The 26,258-nt window shown below is 38.2% G+C and overlaps 2 protein-coding genes across 4 annotated transcripts in view; one reads left to right on the plus strand and one right to left on the minus strand.

The window, feature by feature from the left end:
- ddah1 (dimethylarginine dimethylaminohydrolase 1) overlaps positions 1 to 15,491 on the minus strand; it is a 71,043-nt gene extending 55,552 nt beyond the window's left edge. The window contains exons 1-4 of one of the 3 annotated variants that reach the window (XM_044129947.1): positions 15,382 to 15,491; positions 15,257 to 15,304; positions 9,852 to 9,883; positions 8,403 to 8,742 (exon numbers count right to left, since the gene is read on the minus strand). In XM_044129947.1, coding sequence (XP_043985882.1) covers positions 8,403 to 8,696 — 294 coding nt within the window. In that variant the 5' untranslated portion in view covers positions 8,697 to 8,742; positions 9,852 to 9,883; positions 15,257 to 15,304; positions 15,382 to 15,491. Of the gene's footprint in view, positions 1 to 8,402; positions 8,743 to 9,851; positions 9,884 to 11,014; positions 11,098 to 15,256; positions 15,305 to 15,381 lie in introns of those variants that run through there. The other 2 variants (XM_044129946.1, XM_044129944.1) reach the window with 2 other exon arrangements.
- A 709-nt stretch (positions 15,492 to 16,200) lies between these two features.
- On the plus strand, positions 16,201 to 19,063 carry ccn1 (cellular communication network factor 1). The gene is given in 5 exon segments (XM_044129948.1): positions 16,201 to 16,638; positions 16,764 to 16,992; positions 17,271 to 17,615; positions 17,727 to 17,929; positions 18,050 to 19,063. Coding segments are annotated over 5 exon segments (1,503 nt in total). The 5' UTR covers positions 16,201 to 16,215; the 3' UTR covers positions 18,353 to 19,063.
- Positions 19,064 to 26,258: the final 7,195 nt, after the last annotated feature.

The raw sequence follows: 26,258 nt of genomic DNA on the forward strand, positions 1-26,258 counted from the left end.
TTTAGATATATTTTTTTTGTCAACAATGGTGACCATTAAATCCCATTAATGTTCCTCAAGAAAAAAACCCTAAAAGACAGACTGAGGCAATACAGTTAACTGGACATTTAATTCTAGCTGACAGCTAGCATGACAGACAAGACTAATGGCAATAGCCTGCAAGGTATAAAATATTCCCTCAGCTTCTCCATCTCTGGCAATCAATAAACTCATTGTTGACAGTTTATATCTCAGAGAGAGAGGGAGGGAAAAGAGAGAGAGGAAGGAAGTGTGTGGTTTTGTAATATTGAAGATAAAACCCACAATGATTTATTTCAATAAGTCTTGATAGATATGTTGTTTTTTTTTACTAAAGACAAAGATAAAATTACAAAAAAATATTCTAATTAGAGACTCATAATTGGAATATCTCCAGCTTTGCACCATTCTGACCTGTCTATAGTACTTTTAGATGCTTTCAATCTCTCTTTAAAAGTATAAGAACAGCATTTAAAACATGCTTTTTTTTCCCATAACTATAACCTATAATTAGAGTAGCTTGCATTGCCATAACAGCAGTGCCTACTTTCATGTTTTTATGTCTATCCCCTTGAGAATTTAGGTCTTCACTGTAAACATTTCCTCAAGACTGCAAACCTGTCCAAATCCAGCATGTCTTTTCCAGTTCAATCCTTTCTATTATCAGCTGAAATACTCGCTCTCTCTCACCGACGTGCACACAAGTCTTGGTATCGCATATAAATAGTCTCTTTAAAAAATGTCTTACATCTCTGTACTTCTAGCTATCACTCGAGTCTTCTTCAGTCAGTAACAACATTCATGTCTAGGAATGGTGCTATCTTTATGTGTTTATGTGCAAAATGTTGGTATTTTCAGTGTCTGACTGGCTGGTCACAAGCACAAAACTCAACAAATTTTAACCAATTTATTAGTGCATCTCCAGCTGCAGCTGAGTTGTTTGTATGGTTTGGCACAAATGACATCAATGAATTCTCCCTGGACTGGGAGATATCTCAGATTTAGAATGAAAATAAATCTATGACCATGTGTTTAAAGAATGTAATTTATTTTTTTAATATTCAAATGCTCAACAGATGGGATTAAAAAATTTTAATTAACAAAAGCTGTAGGAATTTGGACATTATTTCTGCTTTCAGACTTCATGAAACAGCAAAGCTTAGTGTGTTTTTTCCAGTATTTACATGAAACTGTTCAAACTAGTTTCAAGGGTAAAAGATTAACAGCCATTCAGTCAATCATTGAACCTTTTGTGAGAAAAATAGAAGCAGAACATGAAGCCATAAAAGTACCTATCTTTTATCCATAAAGTTTACTTGAAACAACAGCATTTTCTGAAAATGTCCTCCCACTGTGTCTTCTAAGAAAGCTGATAACAGTACAGTAGACTAAACTTGCAAAGAAAAGAAGATTAAATGTCATGTTTTTTGCTCCTAAAGTATCAAGCAGTAAAAGGGCTTTTGTCTCAACCAGTGAAGAACCCTCAGTGGGCTCAGCAAGACTTCTCTTAGCACCGCCTTGCCTGGCCCACTTCCTGTGTCTTCCACTACTCCGACTCAAACACTGAGCCAGACACTCACACACCCACAGTGACGGTGGAGTGTGACCGGGTCATCCTGTGAGGAGTTCCTGTTCGCAAGTGTCCTGCAGCTGTTTCACAGAGTTCTCCACTGTACTGGGAGGTGGCGGTTACAGTAGACCAAACTAAAATGGACTAGAGGTCAAGGCGATGGCACCGGGGGGCCATCTGGTCTACATTTTTGTTTCTACTCCACATATATGAAAAGTAAACACCAGGCGCATCAAACAGGAAAGAAAATCAGCTGTCCTTGATATAAATTCTGCAGATCAAGTGACCCTGTTGAAACTGTAAAGTTGTTTTTTTAACCCTGCACCAATAAGAAATTAATAGTCTGTTAAGTATCTGACTTTATTGGAATTTCTAAAGATTTCAATCTCTATGCACAAAAACAAACAAAAAAATTAAGGGGTTGAAATCTTATTGCGAGACACTATAAATCAAGTTAGGAAAGGAAAAGTAGCCGGTTATCCCAGTTAATTTTCCACTTATGATCAAGTGAACTCCCTTCTAAGACCCATTTAATAGTTTGGTTATATTTTATATTTAATCCTAGGAGTGCCCAACAAAAGTGTGCCAATTTCCGTAAAAGCAGTTGCCAAAGGAAGTCATTAAATTATTTAAAGTCATTACTTTGTAAATACATTTGAATATCTTGGCACCTTTTAAGTTATTGAAAGCCTCATTTAAATTCAAAGACCTTTTGCCAACTTAAAGCCCAGTTTTTAATCTGATTTACATTTTTTAGTAGAGTGGTATTCTACCAATACCATTACTTAATATATTTATTCTCTTTTGTTGAAAACAGAGCTACCTTCTTTATAGTCCATTGAAACTTTTTTCTGACCCCTAAAGCATTTTAGGATGGAGAATTTAGTGTTTTAATCAATTTGAGCAGTGAGGCAAAAAACCAGCAAGGGGATGGGTGGGTTAACTGTGGGAGGAATGTGTCAGAGAGTTGGAGAAGGCACGTTCACCTCGACCCACTTGCTGCAGGTGGGATGCAGTTGAGTTACCTTCCTCCCCTCAGATCACACTTGGATGTCACGTCTCCCTGTAGGAAACAAAGTTGTTTCCGGAAAGGAAGTCATATAAGAGGCAGGAGGGCAGTGAGAAATCAGGATCTGCAGGTTGTCTAGTCAAAACAAGGCCTCTTTTGCTGTCTGGTGATGGTTTGGGGGTGGAAACGTGAGGCATGACCGGAAAGGGGGCCCACAGGAACACAAATAACGAGGACCAAACTTAAATATTAGGTCTACAAAAACATGACCTAAATATTGTGGCTGTGAAGCAGAAGGTTCCGTCCAGACTGCAGACCTGGACTTACCCAATTCTTTTATACTTATTTTATAACAGAATTTAGCAAGTTCTAATTACACTCATTTTCCAAGTTCTCTGGTGTTAAGTGAACTATTTTAACTGTTTCAATAAAATGAAATAAAATGGGAACAAAATTAAAGAAAAATACTGAACTTCTGGGTGATTAAATTTGGCAGCATTGTCAACCTGACAGTCCATCAGCAAAAAATAATTATTAATGCACTGAACTAAAGATTTGGATCCATATTTGCTATTAATATTAATGTTACGGCTGATAATCAATATTTAAAGACACAGTCAAAACCAGAAGTTTGCATACACTTTATACAAAAAGACATGAGATTTTTTTTTCCACAATGTCTGATGTGAAATCAGAATGAACAATTAGGATTACCAAAATGTTTTCTATTTGCTAGAGTAATAAAAATCGTCTTAAAGTTTCCCCTTTTCATTGTTCTGGTAATTAGCAAATAGAAAAAGAAAAAGGAAAATCCTGATTGATATATATATTTAAATATATCTCAGGATTATAGTTCAACAGCTCTGTAAAATGCTGTATAATAGATAGAACATATTCCTGAAGAGTTAATATTAAAGTCAAATTAAGTATTTCAGATTTTAACTGATTTAAAACAGTTTAAATAATATTAATTCCACAAAATCCAATGCTGAAACTGAAGGTATGAGATCAATGTGATTCTGAAACTCCTGCAGTAAATCTTATTTCCAGGAGTTGCCTGTCTCAGGGTTCTTAAAAATGTTCTGGTGTTTTTGAAAACCTCAGAGCTGACAAGCTGTTAACCTCCTGGTGTGGGAGGAGGCAACAAAAAAGTTGTGTTTGAGTAGATAGTGTGTTGAATGGCAACATTCAAACCATTCACCCATGAAATTACTCTTCTATCTTTTATTACAAAGAAAAACCTCAAACACTGGGCTGCTGTTTTGAAAGCCACTTTCAAATTTGATCTTTATCATACCTTCTGTTACTGAATCACCAAGATCAAAGAAACATTTTATTAGAAGCAGACTGATGGGAAATTTCTCAAGTGCCCACTCTGTCACAGAGAAAAGAACAAGGAATCATATGAGTGGACTCATTATTGTTTTATTTTTTTATTTATTTTTATTTTTTTTGCCTGACTCCAACACCTCCCTGTTCCACTGAAAACTAAAAGTTAAGCTGATTTTTAGCTCAAATCACTGGATAATGAAAATTTGAGGGTAAAATAAACTAATTTGTTAAGTAGATATAAAATATAATGTTCTGCTAACTGTTTACACACAAATTTAGATAAAACAGCTGCACTCTTAATACAAAATTAAAAAGCAATTCATAATATTTACATATTTGCTCAGTTAACTTGGTATTCCTCCAGATGATATGGTTATCTCCTGCTTCTGTTTTTCTATTCTAGCATCCAGCAAGGAAATCCCCAGAGACGGACCAGACAAAGATAAATCTGGTGTCTTTTCAACCAAAAGGGCACACGTCACTCTGCTTCTCATTGAACTTTACTAGCAATCGATGGGAGCACAAATCAAAATGGAGACCTGGCTGGACGGGTTGATGATCCTGCACGACTGCAGCTTTGAACAAAACCTTTTCTTTTGGATTGATCAAAAGGCTATTTTAGTCAGATACATTTCTGTGGGTTCTTTATGAAAACCACACAACATCTTCAGACTGTATCATTTAAGGGAACCTCTACTTGTAAATCCTTTTGCACTCTTACATTCTCCCCCTACATTTTACATCTTCTTTTTGTATTATTGCCCTCAACACAGATTTGTGTTGAGGGCAATAACCCTGCAGTCCTTTAACCCTGCAGCCCGAATTTTCTTCCTCATTTAAAAGTCATTGTGGATAAAAACAGTTAAAATGCAAATGCATAAACAGAAGTAACCTAATGAGCAAAGAGCAGTGAGAACTACTACTGAAAATGAAGCACTGAGGATTTTTATTTTTTTTCCCCCAAAGTTATTATTTCCAATTCTCTTTAATTTATTACGCAGCAACTGTGTGATCAGTAGTCAGGGACAGTGACAATGTTTACATGTATAGCATTATGGCATTAAATGAGGACATGAACCAATAATTTAAAAAAAAACATTACAGAAAAAAATGTTTCTTATCATCTTAACCTGAATAGGATTTTATTCAGAATAATGGAAAATAGAGGAGACGGAGAATTTATCAAAGCAGTCATCCGCCAATGTGATATCTACAGAGCACACATTCCCTTCTTTTATGTAAATTGGAAAAAATACATTTATGATTTTTAGAATGCTGTATTGCTTTTTTTGTCAATAGAAAAGTCATTTATATTTGAGTGTTAAGGTCAGAAATACTTGCATCTAATGTCGGGTTCACATTGTGTGGTTATCAGCCGTCTAAAAAGAAATGAATAAATTCTCTGGTTATGATCGTAAGGCGAGGTTGGCAGGGTGCCAAAAATACTGACTGCTTTATTGAGCACTCTCGTAACCAAACACCAACAAATAACATCAATCAGTATCAGAAATGTTCTGTGAAAACCACTGCCACTGACAGACTGATTCTTCAGGATAGTGCATTGATCTCAACTAGCTCTTTATTTCAGATAATTTTGTTTAGAATTTATTGTATTTGTGATTTATGTTGCTGTGTTTATTTATTTTGGACATTTTAAAAAATCTTCCAGTTCCAGAGTTAGACAATGACTAGAATTTAAAGTTTAAAGATCTTTGTTTATGTGTTCCTGCATGATAGTGCCATTATCATTATATCATTTGAAAATGGTGTCAAATCAACAATAAAGTATTATCGTTTATCGTAATCATGGCTAAATTAATTATGGAGACAAGGCCTATTTTATGAATGTAAGCAGCTTGGGACATAAGCAAACCCCTTCAAATATTGACAAATCAACCACTGTATACCGCAAAATGATGTGGGAATTCATGAATGAACCTGGCCAATGAGTAAACAGTTCCACTGTTTAGAGGTCATTTTAGGAAGGACCAGGAGATCTTCTTGCATATTAAAAATAACCTAATACTGTTAAAGACCTGAATAAGAGACTAGATGGAAAGTACAGAGTGGATCTTGCACTCTTGCATAATCAGTTGGGAGTTTCCTCATGCAGGCATTGTTTATATGAGCACGTATCATTGCTGGACATGCCTGCTCTAGTAGTTTACATGTTGGCTTTGAAAGAAGCTCAGTTTTATATGCTCAGGGCTGCAACAAGCCTCAGGTTAACTTCTGTCTCTTATCCTGCCTTAACCCTGGCATAAATCACAGGCACGTCAAACTCAGCTTGAATCTGTTTTATAAAGGTGAATATGGCCTTGTTGGATACGCACCCAAAATCTTCCATTATTTTCCAGACATATCTTTTGTCACAATAACCAAACATTATTCAAATCAAGACAATAATCTCTACCCTAAAAGGTACAGAAAAAGCAAGTCATGGCAGATTTTATTTTCAACATGCATTTAAGATGATCGTTGCACCAATGCCTGAGAACATGCTGTGGGTCTACACCTTTATTTAATGGCATATCATAAAAATCTATAATTCATCAGTTCTATTAAGGAATTGATGGTCTCACAATTCCAAGAACAGAGGGGGGAAGTGTGTTAGTACATCAAATAAGTCATTATGTTTCCTTGAAGTGAGTTTGGGATATAATTAGATGAAAATACATTAAGCTGATTCTGGGGGTTGAAAAGTCCATTATAAACCAACAACTCAATTCTTTTCTTTTAAGCTTAGACAAGCACATTGGTTCCTATGTCAATTGTTCCACAAATAGTATCTGCTCTCTAAGATCAAAGCAAAGAGATAACTTATCTCTTTGCAGGATCCGGGCAAAGTTCACAATTTCACTTGAAGAACACAAAGCCAAGCTGTTGACAATGATTTATAAAAAGAAAAAAAGTCTGTTTTTCATGAAACCTTGTAATGAACTGACTACAACCAATGGAGTATTAATGTCTGCACATGTTCAGACACAGCTGCGTCCTAATTCCATGTAAAGAACAAGAACAGGCAGTCCTGAACACTGCACTACTTATCTAAACAGGGAACTGGCAGCAGTAAAAAATGGAGACAAGTCTTGGAATATGTTGGAGTTAAAGTTGTGAACAGCTGAAATGTTAAAACCCATCACAAATGGTTAAGTGTAATCCTGACAGCGCTTGGATGCATGGCTGTAAAGCAAAAGTGCATGTGTTTTAAAAAGTTACCAAACACTTTGTATGAAAGCATAATCTATCATTGGCCACCAAAATACATAATCTCATTTCCAAAATAAAAACCTTCATGGTCACTATAACGCAAAAATTTATGTGCAACCATATCAGCACATTAAGCAGCTATCTTCGTTTTATCTCCCAGTGCTACCAAAACACCATGTGTGCAAAAATAAGTGTCAAATATTAATTTTGCTAAATTGCACTTGTGATTTACACCAGTATGTATTCTGTCATTATATTGCTATAATGCTATGTTGCTATGTTTCCTGCCTACTGCAATAAGGTTAAGTATCCAAACCAGTGCACAAAAAGCATGCACATATTATTATGAGAGTGCTGATGGTGCGTATTCATATGCAATACAAACCAAACAGGCAACATGTGCGTCATATGTGGGCATTCGGGGCTGAGGGTGACTGCACTGAGCTTTCCGATCAATATCTGTGCTGTCAGTGAAGCTGGAGGACCATTATCACCAGTGAGCCAAGTAAAGTGACTCTGATGTGGAATGACAGGGAGCTTTCACAGAATCTGTCCTACCACTCCTCTCATTGCCAAACACTAACACATCCACACTGCAGCTTCCTCTCACTAGGCCACCATGTACAGTCATACAATGTATTCATTTGTTTCCTTTGTTTTCCAGTCAGTTCATTTTTTGACATATCTATGGAGACACTGCGTTTCGCTCAAAGCCATGTGTTCCAACTTAGGCAAAATTTTTATGAGGCAACACCGCACAGGATGCCCTGAAATCCACTGTATCTACAGTAAAAGAAAGCAAACACTGTGAACTTGCAATTAATTTGAAATAAAATATACAGGAAAAAAATGCATTAACACCCGATACAAAATTTAATATGACTGTTTGACATGGATGTTGTCTTGCAAAGTTATCAAAACATGTTAACAGACTGCACAGACTGGTTATTATTATTGTTTTATATCCATAACTATGGATGTTGTACAATTACAATTTGCATATTGTAGAGAGATAAAGGGTTTAATTAATATTTAACTATGTCATCAACATCACACACGGGCGCTTTGTGTGTTGCTCTAATGTTGGTCACCTGGATGTTTTGTCAGCTTCCTGTGCATCCCTGAAACCTATTAATTGCATCCCAACTGACCACAAGGAGAGGAGGGATTAAGCAAACCCATACAAGCCCACATCAAACTTTTTTCCTTTTTTTTCAATTGTATTATTTTGGGCATGTTGAATCATACTGACACATCCCTTACCTCTCTCCTCCTGCTCTCCGCCCCGGGTCTGGTGATGAGCGCCGTCTCGCCGCACACCACTGCCGCGTCCTCCACGAACACGCAGTCCGGGAGCGACTCGTCCGCGGGCAGCTCCACCACCTCCAGCCCGAGCCTCGTCCGCAACACCTCGACGTACGCCTCGTGTTCCGTCCGCGCCCTTGTCAGGTCCACCTCCGCCTGGCTGGTCCTGAGTGCCTCTTTGGCCAGGGACGCGGGGATTCCCCGGACAACCGCATGGGTGTAGTGACCAAAACCTGCCATCAAACCAGCCATGTTTTCGCTTTCCTCTTTTTCTCTCTCTTTCTTGGCACGCACAAATCTGGGGAAAAGGGATTGAAAAAAAACACCGTAAGAGACAATTCAGCGAATGAATAAAAAAAAAGCCACCCCGTTGACGCAATGCTGCCTGTCTTGCTTATTTTCTGTCAGTTTGTTGGGTTTTTATTCTTTATTTACAACAGCCTGCAATACACAGTGTCAGTGAGCCGAGCTCCAGTCTCTGGGCGAGCGACAGCTTTCGGTGACGCGCGCCGATCATCACGTGTAGCGCTACGAGGCTGTCAGCCCTCAGAGGCGATCAGTCCAACAAGTGACAGAAAGGCACAAAGCTGATGGATTAATCAGTTTCACACTGTCTCAGCACAGTAGAGCCTTCAAATCAAAGGACTGCAGGAATAAAGAGCCTTTTTTCCTTTTCTTTTTTTCTTTCAAACTGTCCCTGTGTCAGTGTATGGTATTACCTACAACCAGCGTCTTACTGTTAACATATTTACTGAAAGGAAGTAGTTTGTGAAATGAATAATTATTTTTGTTTTAATCATTTGCAAAAAGAAAATATGCAACGTTAACCAAGCTTTACCAGTTAGTCAAACAGTAACTCTTGGAAATGAACAAAGAAGCAGAACTGTAACTTAGCCCAAATATCTTTATACCAGGATTTTTTAAATGCATCTTCTGACTGACATTTAAGGAGTATTTAGATTGGCATGACCAAAGTCCTCATTTGAATCCAGTTCAGATTCCATGGAAAGAGTTAAAGATTAGGGTGATGACACAGAGGCCTCAAACCTTAAAGATTTTTTGGACTTGTGGTCAAAATACTAAAAAGAAACACACAAAATCCTGGTCCTGATCCTTTAATTGCTGCAACACAATTAAGAATGTTTCTGTTGATTATCCAGAAGCATTAGAAAAGATCCCTAAAAAAATCAAACCTGTCCCTTGTTTTTAGTTATAGTTTTTATATTTTTTAAAATCCTTAAAGTCTTTTTACATTGTTTATCTTCTGAGAGACACCTGAAGTTTGTTTTTGGCAAGAAACAAACTTATCAGCCAAGAGGTTTGTTTCTTATCAGAAACCATCTTTTTGGTTGAATAAAACTCATTTTAAGTAAAATCTCCCAGGGGAAATAATATTTTTGGGCTTACCTGTAGATGTTGTTGTCAACTTCTTCATCACAAATCAGAAAAACAAAAAAACAATTACCAAAAAGATTCTGCTACCGAGAATCAGTATTACTCGGTAGCAGTAAAACTGATTCTGGAGGATACTTGTAGTATTCATGACTCTTGATTTTGTTTTATTTTGTCATCTTCTGAAGCTGCTACCCCCTTGACCCGACCCCGGATAAAGCAGAAGAAAATGGATGGATGGATCTTACTATCACTTCAGTGTAAATTACTGTGCAATGTTGCACATATTTGTAAAGTAGAAGCAATCAATGAAAAAAAATCAATAAAAATGTGAAAAATGTGGATTTGTGTGTGTCTAATGTGCTTTGCTCTGATACTCCTAAATAATGTGGGGGGAAAAAGTAGCTTTTCAATGAGGGCCTTAGAGGTGTTGGGCCAAATCAGAGAACAAACAATGACATCAAGACCAAGAAAAATCCCAAACAGGTCAGGGATAAAGTTGTCAAGAAGTTTAAAGCAGCAATAAGTCATAAAACAATTTCCCAAGCTTTGATTATCTCACAGAGCAATGTCCGTCCATCCATCATACAAAAATGTAAAGAGTATGACAATTGAAAACCGACCAGATAAATGGGCTACCAAGGAGAACATTATTTAGAGAAGCCACCTAGAGGCCAATGGTAACTGCAGGAGCTGCTAAAATGCTCCGCTCAGGTGGTCAAATCTCTTATTAGGACGTCTATTTGGCATCGAAGGTATTGTTGAAAACAAGCCACAAGAAGTCCCATTTTAATAAGCGATCTTGTCTACAGCAGCTAGAATCAAAATGACACTTTTTGGCCTAGAAACACTGGACACCACCCTTTAAGACACCATTCTCAGTTTGAAATCAGGTAGTGGCAGCATCATGCTGTGGAGATTCTTCTTTTCAGTAGTTTTGGTGAACTTTGTCAGAGTTGATGGGAAGATGGATCAAGCTATTTCAACTCTTGAAAAATACCTACATAAGGTATAACAGCTGCAATAACCTTGAGCTTCAAGCAGAGGTCCACCTTAATGAAGGTGTTAATATAAAAGTTACATTTATCTTTAAGCGAGAAAAAAAAGAATGACAACAACCACATGCATCCCAACATAAAACAAGAAGTTCAAATGCTAGAAAAACAAATGTATCCTTACTTGATTTCTGCAGCACTGATTTTCATTATTCCAGCCATGTTCAATAAAAGGCTTTTGAAAAGCAAGAAGATAAGAGCACAGCGCCATTCTTTAACCCAATGTTTAAAAGCTTTGCTCTTGGCAGACTTCAAGCAAAAGACACACACACACTTCAAGGGCAAAGAATATCAAAAGGAGCTTTCTGCTTGTGTGAAGTGTAGGGCAAGTATGGGAGGAATGGCGGGCGGGTGGGGGCTTCTATTCCCTACAGTGCCATCTAAGGAAGGTTCTGAGCCTGGCGAAGCCGTCTGAATGGATGGAATGTTTTGTTCAGACGTCCCAGAAGCACTTTTTTTCCACCGCAAGATCTCGGTTTGTCTTTTCTTGTTCCAGATTCACTCAATTATCCTCAACTGCGCTAAACATTCCAGCACATTCTGAGGAGCCCCACATTCCATTTTCCACTCCAGCCAAGATCACCAAACACTGCCCACCCTCTTCCCAATACCAGCACCTGCCCCTCCTCAGCCCCCCTTCTTTTCCATCATTCTTGGTTCTGAATGGATAATGCTTAAGTTTTTTTTCCCTCTGTGAACAGAAGTGAGTTTTCTTAGTTTTATTCCTCTATAATGGAGGAATAACTGATGGAGGGTATGTTCATTTTAAATTCCTTCCTTTGCATCGTTTATTACTTTCCAGATATAGACTAGCTTTAAGATCTTATTGTCTGAAAAACATTATTCTGTCTAAATTTTCATCAAACTGCAGTCCAGTTTTGACACACAAGTAACACAACACAAATCAATTATTTTCAATGATTGTGCCAGAGCAACTGGAAAATAAATCAATATTCAATTAACATCCGTCCTACTTTATGAAGACACATTTAAAGTCTCGTTACTATTTTACAAAAAAAGATATGAAGTTGTTCTGCCACCAGAAATTGTCAAAAATATGGTCAGGTGAATTAGAGGTTCTGATTTATCAGTGCCTTAACATAAAATGTAAAGAACAAAAATCTGAGTTTTCCTTTTTGATTGACACCACAATTGTAAATGTTTTCTTTTTTGTTCGTTTTTTTTTTTTGTTCAGCTGAGAAAACGCAAAAATGCTGAAGGGATATGAATTCTTTTGCAAGGTGATGGCTTACTTATAAGGTGTGGATTTGTTAATGTTAGGGGCCGATCAGCTCAAGTTCTTGACAAATGGAAAGCAGCATCATGATGCTGAATTTTGGTATTTAGCATCATAGCTGACAGCGCACATTCCTCACAGTGGGGCAATATGTGCTTTCCACACTGAAGTAAACCTGTCTGTCACCAAAGACTGAACAGGATTTTTTTTCCATTTTCAATGCTGCAAACCTCATCTGGCACATTTAAAAAAAAAAAAGAATTACAATAGTGATGATGGTTTGGGTGAAGCAACATTTTAAATTCGCTTATTTTGTGACAGGGAACATTTTAGCTGTACCATGTGTCAGGAGGGGACAGTAACTTAAACACACCCAAACATAATTACATTTTCTTTTCAACATTTAAGCAGAAAATTTGGATTTGTCACATTAGGAATGCATAAGAATTCATTTTAAAAATGTCAACAATTTGGCTAAGTATACAGTAAGAAAAGCTGGGAAAAGTGCATTTTTGCTGCCTTAAACTCTACCAACATGATACAAGAAGAAAACATAAATAATATGCGCTAGATGATGTTATGATTCAATGTTTTATTAAGCTGTTTTAGTGTTATTTGCTCCTGTAATTTATATTTTCTGTCAGCTTTTTTAAAAATTTAATTCTATTTCTTTGAGAAGCACAACACTTTCTACTTCACTTATTCCCACACCTGCCTTAGGGACCAGGCATTTTTAGTTATCCCACAAAGAGTGTTTCTGAGGTAGGCAGGAAGCCTTCCTGATTCCTGGTTTTCCAATCATGTGACTGATATTGTTGCTATGTGACAAAAATGTTGTCCTAATTGATAAGCAGTGAAAATTGACCTGACCCGCAGGTAGGATCATTTCCAAGCTGTGCATGAGCAGCTATCTCTGGGAGTTTATATTTGATTACTGCCTGTACAATCAGCTGTAAAATGATAAAAAAAAAAGAAACCCAGATTGCTCTGACAGGATCTGATCTGTCTGATCTGTGGGGTAAAGAGCTGCAAACATCAAGCTCTTTACCCCACTTTCTGGGGAAATACCCATTCTTTTCAACTTAGTCATCACTTCTCAGAGATCTTTATGCATATTTTTCACTTTGATTGTTTTGACAGTCAGGGTATGTAAGACTTTTGGAATAAAACTCATTATCTGCTCTCTCTGTCATCTCAGTGCCAGACAGTCATATGACAAGGTAACACATGTATTGTGTAATATGCTTTTGTAAATAGTCTTTCATTTGTTACTGGTATTTATTGATGAAATAATCAGTTTTTATGGCCCCTGTAAAAACAAGATACCAACAGGGATTGTCTTGGATTGCATCTTAATCCTTTGCAGCGAAACTGTTTCATAAACAGATTCAGTAAAAATGGTCTGTACACATTAACTTCTGCCTTCTGTCAGTGTTTAAAGATCTGCGTTTCTTCAGCGCTTGACTTTGCTTTGATTGTTGGATTCACTCTGGCAGCCTTTCTTAAGAGAGCCAACCATAATTTTTTGGACTTCCGGCTGTTCCATGTCCTGACACTGAAAGGATGTGTTGCTCATGCACAAAGTATTCTGCTTATGATATTTAATCCTGAAAACGCCACAGTGGAATCTATTGTCCAAACATGTGACACCATCCTGTTCTGTTTCTCTGAATGCAGAGGACGGCAGGCTGCTGGCCACAGACTTCCTCAGCATTGATTATGAGAGCTGCTGTCTTCTGAACTATGGGCTGTGACAACAGGTTTCCATTACACTGAGATATAAGGAGTCACGCAATGTCTTGGATTGGGATGAACAGTGAATTTTCTTAAACGTTTCCTTTGGAGACAGATAAACTGCAGGGACAGGCACATTGAAGAACATTTAGAAATATTTAAAGATGGTCTCTATGGTGTGATGTCTAAGTTTTGAAGGTTCTCAAAAAGCCTGAATGGAAACTGTTTTGCAACTGGGACAAAGAAACCCACATTGGCCTTCTGGGATGTTTCCTGAATGTTATTTTTCCTTTGACATACAATGAAAACACTGTTTCCTGTCACATTAACAAAGGGCCAGAAGCACAACACGTAACTCATTTATACCTCTTAAAATGTTTTCCTATTTTGTCACATTACAGTGAAAAAACACTGAGGTATGAGGTATGTGCTATTGTGATGCTTTGAGATAAACCAACACAAGGTTGTGCATAATTCTGAAGGCAAGGGAAAATAATATACAGTTGTCAAACTTTCTCACCATTAAAAAGATTTGGCATGAAATTGTTGTCAGTCTCATTTAATCTGACTGTCCTAAGTAAAATGTGGTAAATTAAATAACCTTCATAATCCAGTGTCGGAAAGGTAACAAGACAACATATGAAACATGGTGTTGGCAGCATCATGTTGTGGGGGATGCCCTTCCTCTGCAAAGAAACAGGTCATAGTTGTTGGAAAGATCAAACAATCTCAACATAAGTTGATTCACAAAGACAACCTGTTTGAGATTTGCCTCTCACTTCACAATCATAAAATACTTTGCTGGCCCATTACACAAACTCACAATTAAAAAAAAAATATCAGGAGTATATACTTTTGCAAAGTCCTGTGAAATACTTTGCATAACACGTTCGTTGCATTCCAGGACAGCACAGCACACATGTGCTCAAAAGACACACCCCCTACCCTAACGGACGGCGTGCACTCACGCATATACGCACTCTCACGCACACGCCCTCACTCATAAGGCTATTCATTGAGTGCAAACAGACAGCAGAGGGTTTACAATGCAACCACGAAGATATGCCCTGCAAGTCCCAAAATAAAAAAAACACATCATCCTCCAAACTCATCCCGTCACATCACCATCTAGTGTCCTCAACTGGAAGTATGAAAACTATGAAAGGAAAAGAAAATCCAGCCTAAGACATTTTGCGCAGAGGGGGAAAGGTTTCAATACTTTATTTTAACAAGTCAAAATAATATTGAATAATATTTCCTTTTGATAAATTCTTTTTGAAAAAGAGATTAGATACATGTAAAGGAAAAACTACTAACATATACATAATACTGAACAGAGCAAAAAAGAACAGAAATAAAAAACGAACAAACAAAAAAAACCAGATCCAAACTCACCAGTGAGGCTCATCAGCCGTCCTGGTCGGCGCTGCATCTGAAGTAATCTAAAACAAATATAAAAGACTATATCAAGATAGAAATGGTAAAAGTTCATATTCTTATAAACGTTTTGGGAGCCTACCAGCTGTTTAAAGCATCATGGTGTTGCGTCTTTACGCACAGCTTTCCCATCTGGTAGAAAACTATCGGAATCGATTCATGTAGCAGGGTCTTACTGAAACCCGCGAGGTAAAAGTTAGGCGAGTATTTTTCTGTACTCCCCACCAGCAACATCATGTGGAAAGATGGACACACAAAAGGAGCAGATTTCTTCCCCACCCAGCAAAAAGTGGACAGTTTGTGTGAAAAGTCAGGAGAACCCGAGGAATGAGTGCAAAAAAAATAAAATAAAAAAAAATCTTCCTGCGTGGGGAACATATTTTACCAGCATTTAAGCTGTCAGGAATGCCGGCCAAAGAGGGAGAAATATGTTAATAATGTAGGCTACTGCCATACCAAATATGGCAATATTGTTACGTCTGAGCTCTTGGTGAGCATCTGGAAACGCTTAGACCTCTCTGAATAAAGGCAACGGAGAGCCAGAAATAGACCCTGTTAAACGTATTTCTGCCCACACCTTTAACACTAACAGAGAGAAAAACACCTTTTTTTTTTTTTACTTTAGACGTGGTTTGCAACATTTGATAAAGATGAACGGATTCGATGTGCATAAGCCATACCACGGGATTAATCACCAATAGTAGCCAAATTAAGGTGAAACCAACACTTTTTTCACCCAGCTGCAGATTTGTTTAGATTTGAGTGGCACTTGTGTATATTATTTTATAGCGTCGAGTTTTGTCTTAATTTAGAGAACTAAATAAAAATGCTCGAAACTATTGTAGGTAATCTGTTTGAGACGTGAAAAGCAAGAAGTGGAAGAAAATGAAAGAGAGGATAAACAAGTTGAGAAAATATGGAAAAGAGTATTCAGTTGGGATCCAAGAGGAAGGGGAATCTATCTGAACAAGAGAAAAAAGAGAAAGGTATAGACAGGGTGGAGCTTAGGTCTTGGATGGAAAATGCGCCGAGAAACATTCCTGGCATAGTTTGGCCGACTTTCAGCAGGGACGACGTCAGCTTCCCATGAACCAATATAAGCGCGGAGGTGGCCAGACTGCAGCAGACAGCAACTGCTTTACTGAGAGCCTCATCTGCTCTAAACGAGCCTCTAACGCTACAAAGACTACCAGAAAACAAGAGAGACAAACGACCAAGACAGGGAATACTACCGGGTGCAGACTTTTCACAAGGATTCCTCTTTACGCGCAAAGAAAATTTGTCCAAGATGTTGATGTCTACCATCTCTACTTTTTTCTTCCTCGTAAGCCATCACGTGGTGAGTTTTTATTCGTTATTTTCATTTTAACAGGTACTATTCAGTTATTATGTTTGAGAAAAGAGCAACTTAAGGTCAAGATTTAAAGTCTAAATCAAGATATTTTTTTTTTGTCAACCGCGCAGGTTCTCTCCTCATCCTCCTCTTGCCCCTCCATGTGTGACTGTCCGTCGGAGATGCCCAAGTGCTCGCCCGGCGTGAGTGTGGTCCTGGACGGCTGCGGGTGTTGCAAGGTCTGCGCCAGGCAGCTGAATGAGGACTGCAGTCTGACCGAGCCCTGTGATCACACCAAAGGGCTGGAGTGTAACTTTGGGGCCAGTTTTGCTGCTGCTACAACTCGAGGCATCTGTCGTGGTATGTATTCAGACTACACTTGCTCTTTGAATTAGCCTGCAGTCTGTTTTCCCCTCTCTGTAAATGAGAGGAGTAGGAGCTAGGTGATTTCAACACTATGGAATGCAAGTAGTCCAAACCTCAAAGCCCACTGTGGAGGGAGACTCCTCAGGCAGCCTGAATAATTTCTCAGTTGAACTGATCCTTATCTGGCATCCATGTGATGTGTTTAGCAGACATCTTTGAGAAGAGCAGGAAAGAATAACATTCCTTTCTTTCTGTTTTTTCCCCTCTTACAGCCAAATCAGAGGGCAGACCCTGTGAGTACAACAGCAGGATCTACCAGAATGGAGAGAGCTTCCAGCCCAACTGTAAACACCAATGCACATGCATTGATGGAGCAGTGGGATGTGTCCCGCTTTGTCCACAAGAGCTCTCCCTGCCCAACCTGGGCTGTGCCAATCCCAGGCTGGTGAAAGTTGCTGGCCAGTGCTGTGAAGAGTGGGTGTGCGATGATGGCAAGGAGACAGACATCTTAGAAAAGATTTTTGGCAAAGACATGCTAAGTGAAGAGCTAGAGAAAGACCTCACCAAGAAGAATGAGCTCATTGCAATTTTCAAAGGAGGACTCAAGTCCCTACCTGGTAAGAAATATTTCAGATTTCAGTCAATCTTTTCTGAATAGTTGTAGGTTCTATCATGACATTTGAAGCATATAATGATTTGCTAATTTGGTTTATTTCTTTTGTTCTCAGCATTCAGAGCAGAACCTGAAGTCCACAGGTTTGACAGTCAAAAGTGCATCGTCCAAACCACACCTTGGTCCCATTGCTCCAAGAGCTGTGGAACCGGTATCTCCACCAGAGTCACCAACAACAACAGCGAGTGCAAGCTGGTCAAAGAGACACGAATCTGTGAAGTGCGCCCATGCACCCAGTCACCTTACTCCAGTCTGAAGGTAAGCTTGAGCCAACCACAACTGAATGATATAGAAATATGCATGAAACAGAAAAAGATCTTACTGCTGGTTCTGCGCACACAACTGATTGCCTTCTTTTTTGTTCTCATCCCTCTGCAGAAAGGAAAGAAGTGCAGCAGAACCAAGAAGTCCAGTCAGCCAGTGAAGTTCAACTATGCTGGTTGCTCCAGCATGAAGAAGTACCGGCCCAGATACTGCGGGGCCTGCGTGGATGGTCGCTGCTGCAGTCCCCACGACACCAGAACCATCCGTGTCAAGTTCCGCTGTGAGGACGGCGAGACCTTCCACAAGAACGTCATGATAATTGAGTCTTGCAAGTGCACTTACAACTGTCCACATGCCAATGAAGCCTCCTACCCTTTCTACCGCCTCTCCAATGACATCCACAAATTCAGAGACTGATTGGTGAAGAGGATCCAAACCCCTCAGTGAGAAATAGATCAGCTGCATCATTGGCAGCCAATGGCAGTCTAGATGACTGCAGGGGTGAAGGCAGACCATCAGCCAACTGCCATCTTCTTGTTGTAACTAGATTCCCAAGGAATTGTGGACTTACACCATGAGGACTTAATGAAGTGCACTGTTTGCTGTGACTACATCAGCAATCTTAACATGAATTGCTTCATATTATTGGAGCTTTGAAAGTAGCTTCGTCATGGAGCAGGTTGTAATTACTAAATGTACATTTATGCTAGATGCTGATATCAATTCACTGTGTATATTTTGATCCTTTCTCCAACATGACCCAGACTGTAGACTTGTGTGTGTATATGTTGATATGCACACGCGCAATTTCAATTAGCATACCATGGTATATCTTAAAGAACAAGACAACGAAATGTAACTCGGCGACTTGTCTAACAGGCGCGTAGTTTCATTCCTTCCAGACGTGGGCATTATTGTTCATGTTTTGTGGCAGCTATTGATGTCCCTTCATGAAAAAAAGACAAAGCGAAACATGTCAAAGGATGAATGTTTTTATTATTGTTATTAATATTATTTATCTAATAAATGTAGCTACTTTATTTGGATATTAGGTGTAATACTGGAATAAATTGTAAAATGATTTAATTTTATAAGCCACAATAAAACTGATTTATTTATGAAATATTACACTTGCCTCCTTTGGTTTATTGAAAGTTTGCTGTAGGATGGTACAAACATTCAATGCCACCCCTTCAAAAAAACAAAAACACAATGCTCGCATGTGCAGAAGTGGGGGAGGATATCCAAAGAGGAACCCCTAAAGTTATGTCATTCTGTAAAGATTCTCAGGCAGACAAAGAGCAGGGTCACTGTGTTTTTATATAACCCAACCTTGGAGTCTCCCTCCACTGACTTTCTGTGCTTTGGAATGCCATTCTGCAGAGAGCTAGCTTGCTTTCACTTGATCTGCCCTAGCCATTCACTTGACTGATTCTGAGAAGGTTTCAGAGGGAGATTAAGTCCATGGGTAGCAATGAGTGCAGTAGTATGCCAAGAATCTTAAGTGCTGCTCTCAATGTGCTGGGATTAGACACCATGCAACATGGACAAAGACTATAATTGTGTACAATAGCCAGCATCTAATGAATGCATTCCATGTTTTTTTTCTTCTCACACATAACAGCGTAGTGCTTCCAAATTGACCCAATTCATTAGCAGCTGCCTTTAAACATGAGTTAGCTTCACTGGTCTATAGAAGCTCTTAAACTGCAGGGGTCTGCTAAACAGTTGTAAACAGCCCTCAGGAGCAGACAAGGCTTAAGTCTCCCTTTTGGCTTTGGGTCAATTCACTCATTCGTCTATTGGTACCCCGATTTTGTACCCACGTGCTGCTAGTCTATACCCATCCATTTGACCATTGCATAGCAGTTTACTTTCTCCTGTTGTAAAGTATTTTCATGAGAGATGTAGAAAAATCTTAAGTATATTTTGGTTTAGCTTTTCTCATTTGGGTTTGTTGCCCCTTGATCAAACTGGAGTTACAGTTACAGTCTTTATATTACTGTTTGTCAAAGCTGGCAGGTAATGTCACCCATTGCTTTCACGTTTCAGATCAGCAGGCATTTTCAAATACTATCATGGGGTAAAACAAGGAGAAAACTAAAAATAGGGAGAAAATGGTATTGCTATGTGCTTATATACTACCACAGCACTAGACATAACCTCACACTGGAGCTGTGTTCTTTATCATTTTATGGCCTCGAATATCCATAAAAACTGGATAATATAAACTTAATGATTAAAGAATACAACAACAAATTGCACAGAGGTGTTTTTATTTCTCCCCAGGTTTGATGTTTGTTCCACCAGTGGGGTTTGAACTGGCGCATACAAAGTACAGCTCAGGGGCAACGACAGTAAAGGGTTTCTTTTCAGACCCAGGTAGAGGGAGCGGCTCAGGAATGCAGCAGTGGCTCAGAAAGCAGACATCCTGATGGGCGGCAGATGTTGGAAAATATTTCAGAGCAACATGTTCACTTTAGCTGGGAAAATTTTCCAAATTCGCCAAACACTCCCAAGAACTCTCTTGTGTAAACCAAAAGCAATTTATCGCTCTGCGACAGTTAAGAACTTGTCTAGCTGACACTGTATGGCATCTTTGTTATCTTTCCTGCAAGGCTGCTGGCAGTAAATCTTGATCAAGTGTGTTTAATAAGAGGCTGAGCAGGGCATAGCCTTTGATTGAGCTGAATGCCTCACAGGATGTACCAGCTGAGGTTTTACAGATTGCTTACATGAAAGGCTTCTGAGGTTTACCTAATCACAAAGATGTGTGGCTGCCCCCCTCGCAGCCAGGGTTTACAGTCAAAACACTTTCAGGGTGCCCTGTTTTTGCTCTGTCGTTTCCTGCAGGAGAAACTTTCCGTCTTGTATGAGAGACTGTCGTTCTATCTGGTTATCAGCAATTCTGATAATGGACTGCTGAGCACTCAGTTATGTAATGGGATCTATAGGTTATGTGAGTGATGCTGTCTATCAACTGTAGCATTCCTTTCTGGCAGGCCTTCCATCTGCATGTTCAGGGAACCAAACAACTTGGTTTATTGCAAGGACAAAACTTTAAACACAGAGCAAATGTAAAAACTAACAGTCCTGGAAACACATAGGTGCTCCTACAATTAAATAATTGCCCAACTACCTCATTCCTTAAACCCAATATGTGTTTATATGACAAAGACATTTGCGCTCAAGTTTCATCGAGAGCTACGTAATCTTGTGTGCAACCAGCAGCTAAGAGAACCGAAAGAGACCATTACAACATGCTGGATACTGCTAAAGGCTGATGTCAACAATTTTACAGTCCCCTCGACTATAACCTTCAGTTAATATTTACTGTTATACAGGCAGGAGGGAACGAGGGTTGGAAGGTAGTCACAAAACACAGAGGCGGCTTCTTGTTTCATAAAGTACCATCTGCTGGTCAAAAGTTGAAACAGCATTTTGTTTTTAATTCTGTTTATAAACTGTGCATAGTAAAACATCTTGCATCAAGTAATCGGCTTCTGTGTCTTTTAACTTTCACTTTTTCAAACTAAAGAAATAAATGGAGTAAAGTTTTCACAGGATATGTGGGAAAGTTGTTGCAATGAGCAAAGACACACGGAGACATGTGACAGAAGATGCAAGTCTTCTGTCACACCCAAAGGATCTACAGCTGTAATTCCATAAAAAAATATAACTGATAAGCAGCCTGGAAAGGGCAAATCTGTCCGCTCCTCCCAGGCTTTGGCCGGTTTGTGACTATAACTCAATGACTACTTATTACTGCAGAAATTATTAGCTCAGACTCACTTATTGGGCGTCTTAAGAGGTGGACACCATCATCCAAGCTTTTGTTAGTCTTTTTGTTGACACGCAAAGACACACCAGACAAGTCCAGCAATAAACTATTTACTATCTTAAAACTGTAAAGAAGAACTCTTTAGAGATTTGTTTTAATTATCAACAAGGTTAAACATTATTCACATACATTCCAGAAACCCAATTTAAATCCTTCACAGGTACATAACTGCTGACCAATACCTTAACTACAATTCTTCCCTGAAATACGTCATAGCTGGGAAATTTCTTCTCATCATCGTTGATAGAGCTGACAAAGTCAAGTTTTCAAATTAAACAATAATTTAGTGCAATAATTAGTGCAGAAATGATCGGTAATGTACCTCAGGGGTCAGTTTTAGGACATTTTCTACTGATGTACAGTATACGTGGTTCTAATTTTTAATGAAATGCCTTCCTCCATCAGCTACTTGACAACATTCAAACAATGTTTACCTTAACAACTGTCCACAACTATATTCTGACAGATGATAAGCCCAAATTATTGTTCCAGATCATAAAATCATCTCTATTAAGTAGCATATTGGTGACTCAGAATCCTGTGTCTTGCTGAATCTAAGGAATCTTTAGCTCCTAATCATCACTCTTAACATTTTGTAAGAAACTCAACTTTTTTGATGAGGATGATAGCAAATCAGAAGATTTTGCTATTCAAGGTAAAAGTGAAGACTTCTGCACATTCTTTAATTTCATCATACATTGACTACTGCAATTTTTTAATTAATTTTTTTTTTTTAAACAAAGGGCTTCTTTACATGTGTAAAGTCACTGACGCATGTAAAGTGAAGAAAATAATAAAAATAATCAGAATAATGAGAAGAATATTCTTTGATACAATGTCATACTTTAAAATATTTGAATTACTAACAATATTTTTGATGCAGTAGTTTCGCTGCTTTCATATGCAATGAAAACTAAATTGAGTATTTAAATTTAAAAAGATGTTAAGACTTAACATATTGTGCTTATTTGCTTATCAACTGTGGCTGAGCATTAATCATCTTATCTTCCTTGTCAATAGAGATAAAACAATATTTTAGGAGTATAAAGCTAAACTGATTTTGCTCCATGACTGTGAATCTGACATTTTATTACTCTTTTGCTTTAGTTAAAACATGTCAAATACTACTCCAAAGTCTCAACATAAAGTCCACCAATTAAAGTAAAAATTATATTCTGCGTGAAAAACACTATCAGAGATTTGCGTGAATTATAGCTCTGCAGCGAGAGACTGCCAGCCTTTCTACTTTGTTTCAGTCTCTTTGGATGCTAAGGAGCTCCATTTTGACTCTCCTTTTGAAGTCATGAAAGAATTGAATTCATGACCATGAATGAAACTTTAGATGTGGGTATAGATTAGTAAAATTCCTGCACTGCCAGAGTCAATCCTGCACAACTCACACTGTCAATCTCAGGCTCAGCCTTGCTTAGCTGACTTCAAAATGTTTGAATTTACATGGTGAGAGAAGAACTTAGGATTTTGGGCAATCCCTGTTTTTCTTTTGTTTTTGTTTTTTTAATTTTCTCCAAGGGAGAGACCATACAAACAAAAACCAGGAGGATGACCGACTATTTTAGTCTGGTGGTTCTACAAGTCAATCAATATGCAGGAGGTCTGTGTTCCTGAAACTGCTTATTATCTTGTTCTCTTTAGGCACATGTTACTTAGGTGAAGATGTCAGTCTTCAAGAAAAACAGTGACCTATCTTTAGAGTCTAAAACATTGCTATTTGTCTTCTGCACTTACTCTACTTATATGCAAGGTTTAAGAGCCACGAGGCCACCCAGAGAGTCAATGAAACATAGCACAGGTTTTACAGCTGTATGTGAAAAACTGCTTGGATTTGAGTGATGATTCAATATTAAGCTATCCCTGCGCACAAGATGCTTCCTCCAAATTTGACATTCTCCAGATGGTTTGGCATAGTAGCTCACAAACAGATAAATCAATGAGTGGAAGGCTGTAAAAACCCATTGGATCAAGCTCAGTCAAAATGTCTTTCTCACTGAAAGAATCAGGATGAAAAAGAGATCTGAAGGGGAAGTGAAAATTTTTAGCCAACAAAGAGTTGTCAACAGCGATAAGAAAAAAAGAAATAGGTTGCATTTTGTGAATTTTTGCTCAGACTGTATGATTGACATTGGGGAATGATAATGATCTGTGTGGGCTGAAGCATAGCAGTGGCATTTATTTATTGAGAGAAAAATCTAATTCATTCAAGCAAACAAGACTAAAACGCTTTCAGAAAGAATACCCATCTACGTTTGATTCTGTTCAGAATCACACCGGGATTGAGATCAACTCTGGACAGGTCGCCAGCAGACTAAAGTAGTGAAACATAGAGCACAAAGGGACAAAACCCCCAAATGTACAAACAAACCATGCAAGCTTCACTCAGAAAGGCAGTCGCCTGAAAGAAAAAAGTCCAGGATCTTTTTTCTTTCAGGCAACAGTAGTAATCACTGTTCAGTCCTAACGTACAATGTCAGTCTTATGAAAAGTGTTGAAAGTGTACGTAACATTTTATCTACTTCAGCAATTCAACAGAAAAAAACATGAAACTCAGACATAATATTTCACAGACTGATATATTTCAAGCATTTATTTCTGTTACATTTGAAGATCACAGAGTGTACAATAATGGGGATAACTTGACTGATAGCTGTAAATCAGTTGGCAACAACTGTCAAAGTTATTTTATTAAGCCATTCCTGGACCCGGATTTTGGTTCCCAGCACATCATGACAACTGTCCATACTGCCAAAAGTAACTTTTTTTATTTATTTATTTATTTTTATTAATTTTAAATCAGTTACAATACAGAGAACAAGCAGAAACCCGTGCTGCCACACACATAAAAACACAAAAGAAACACAAAAAACAAAACAACTATAAAAAAAATACCCCACATGAATAAGAAATAAGGTGTTATTTTTTTCCTCCAGTTGACGTCACCTCATGACCATTAAGAGAAAAGACGGGGAAAAAAATAAAATAAAACAGGCAAGAATAAATAGAACAGTGAAATAAAATAATAAAATAATAAAATCTTAGGGATTAAGTAGAAAAGACTCAAGAGGGCCCCAAAGTTTCAAAAATGTGTCAGATTTGTGGTTAAGTTCATGAGTTTGAGTTAATCTGCTGATCCAACCCTGTTTTCTTCTTTTAGTGAGAATGAAATTACCCCACAGATTCATGCGCTTCGGCGCACGGACCAATACGTAACATCTTTATGAGACAAAAACTGAGAAAAAGTACTATTTACATTCGAGCGAGGTTTTCACATACTTTCATTTTTATTGTCTTTATTTTGTGTGCGTGTTAGCTTACTGTCTGAGGACAAATGCAGTTCAGTTTCATCGATTACGTTTAAACTAAACTAAAATGGTAAAATCATGAAAAACATCGGGTTTGATGCTTCTTGGCCTAAATATCACCGAATGTAGTCAGTTTTCAGTGTATTTAGGTGAGTGTTGACGCTTTGTAGTTTGAAATTGTCCACAGAAACAATTTGCGTGGCTGCCGCACATTTTCATGCCAGCGAAAAAGTGTGCGTATTTTTAAGCAATTGACACAAAGTTAATTTTTATACATGCTGACTTGTGCGTAAAATACGGCGCCGCACATTTTTTGTGCGCAGGCAGGCTTTATGCATGAGGCCCCAGAAGAGGACCAGCTCAATAGGCCAATACTTCTAATAGAAGTTGGTAGGTCCGGTTTAGAGTAACATTTTGACGGTTTAAAATTTTTTAGGAGAGTAGATGAGTGTAAATTAGATTAGTAACCTTATTCCTGTTTCTTTGTGACATATTTTCTAATAGTACAGACTAATAAAATGCTGGTTTGTTGCCAACTCTGCATAACACAAGTAAGAATTTGGTTCCTGCGATGCTATGATGTCAGAAAACCAAGATGGCAAATAATAAAATTTACCAGGAGGAACATTGTATGGTCTGTTGATGCTAATTTCTTATCACTTGCCACTCTCACTATGCTACCTCAAAGTTTCACTGTGTTTGATTGACAAGTTATGTCATCAATAAAACAAGAAATGTTCAATAATGCAGACAAGGGGGAGGCTTGTATTAAGGCAACCTTAAGGCACCTCTGATGCCTTTGTACCACACCACATGAACCTGGTAATTCATGCAAGATGAGCTCACGTAAGTACTGAGTGAGTATACAGTACAGAATAAGGTCATACTATTCAGTAAATCCATATTTATCCATTAAAGACAATTGTTCTTATTGTTCTAAAGCATACTCTAGTAACCACTGGGCAAAATGTGCCTTTTCTAAAATAAGACTAAGACTCTTATTTACCGAACAGCACATTATAATATTTCTTGGAGTGACAGTAAACAATATAAGTGCCCATTATTATTTACATGTTTTTTATAACCTTAAAACGCTGCATGGAAATTTTCCGTTTAGCTACAAACATTGTTCCCACACATTTACTGTGACTCTTAGTTTAGACTT

This window comes from Gambusia affinis, linkage group LG10, assembly GCF_019740435.1.
Source record: "Gambusia affinis linkage group LG10, SWU_Gaff_1.0, whole genome shotgun sequence".
NCBI lineage: Eukaryota > Metazoa > Chordata > Actinopteri > Cyprinodontiformes > Poeciliidae > Gambusia > Gambusia affinis.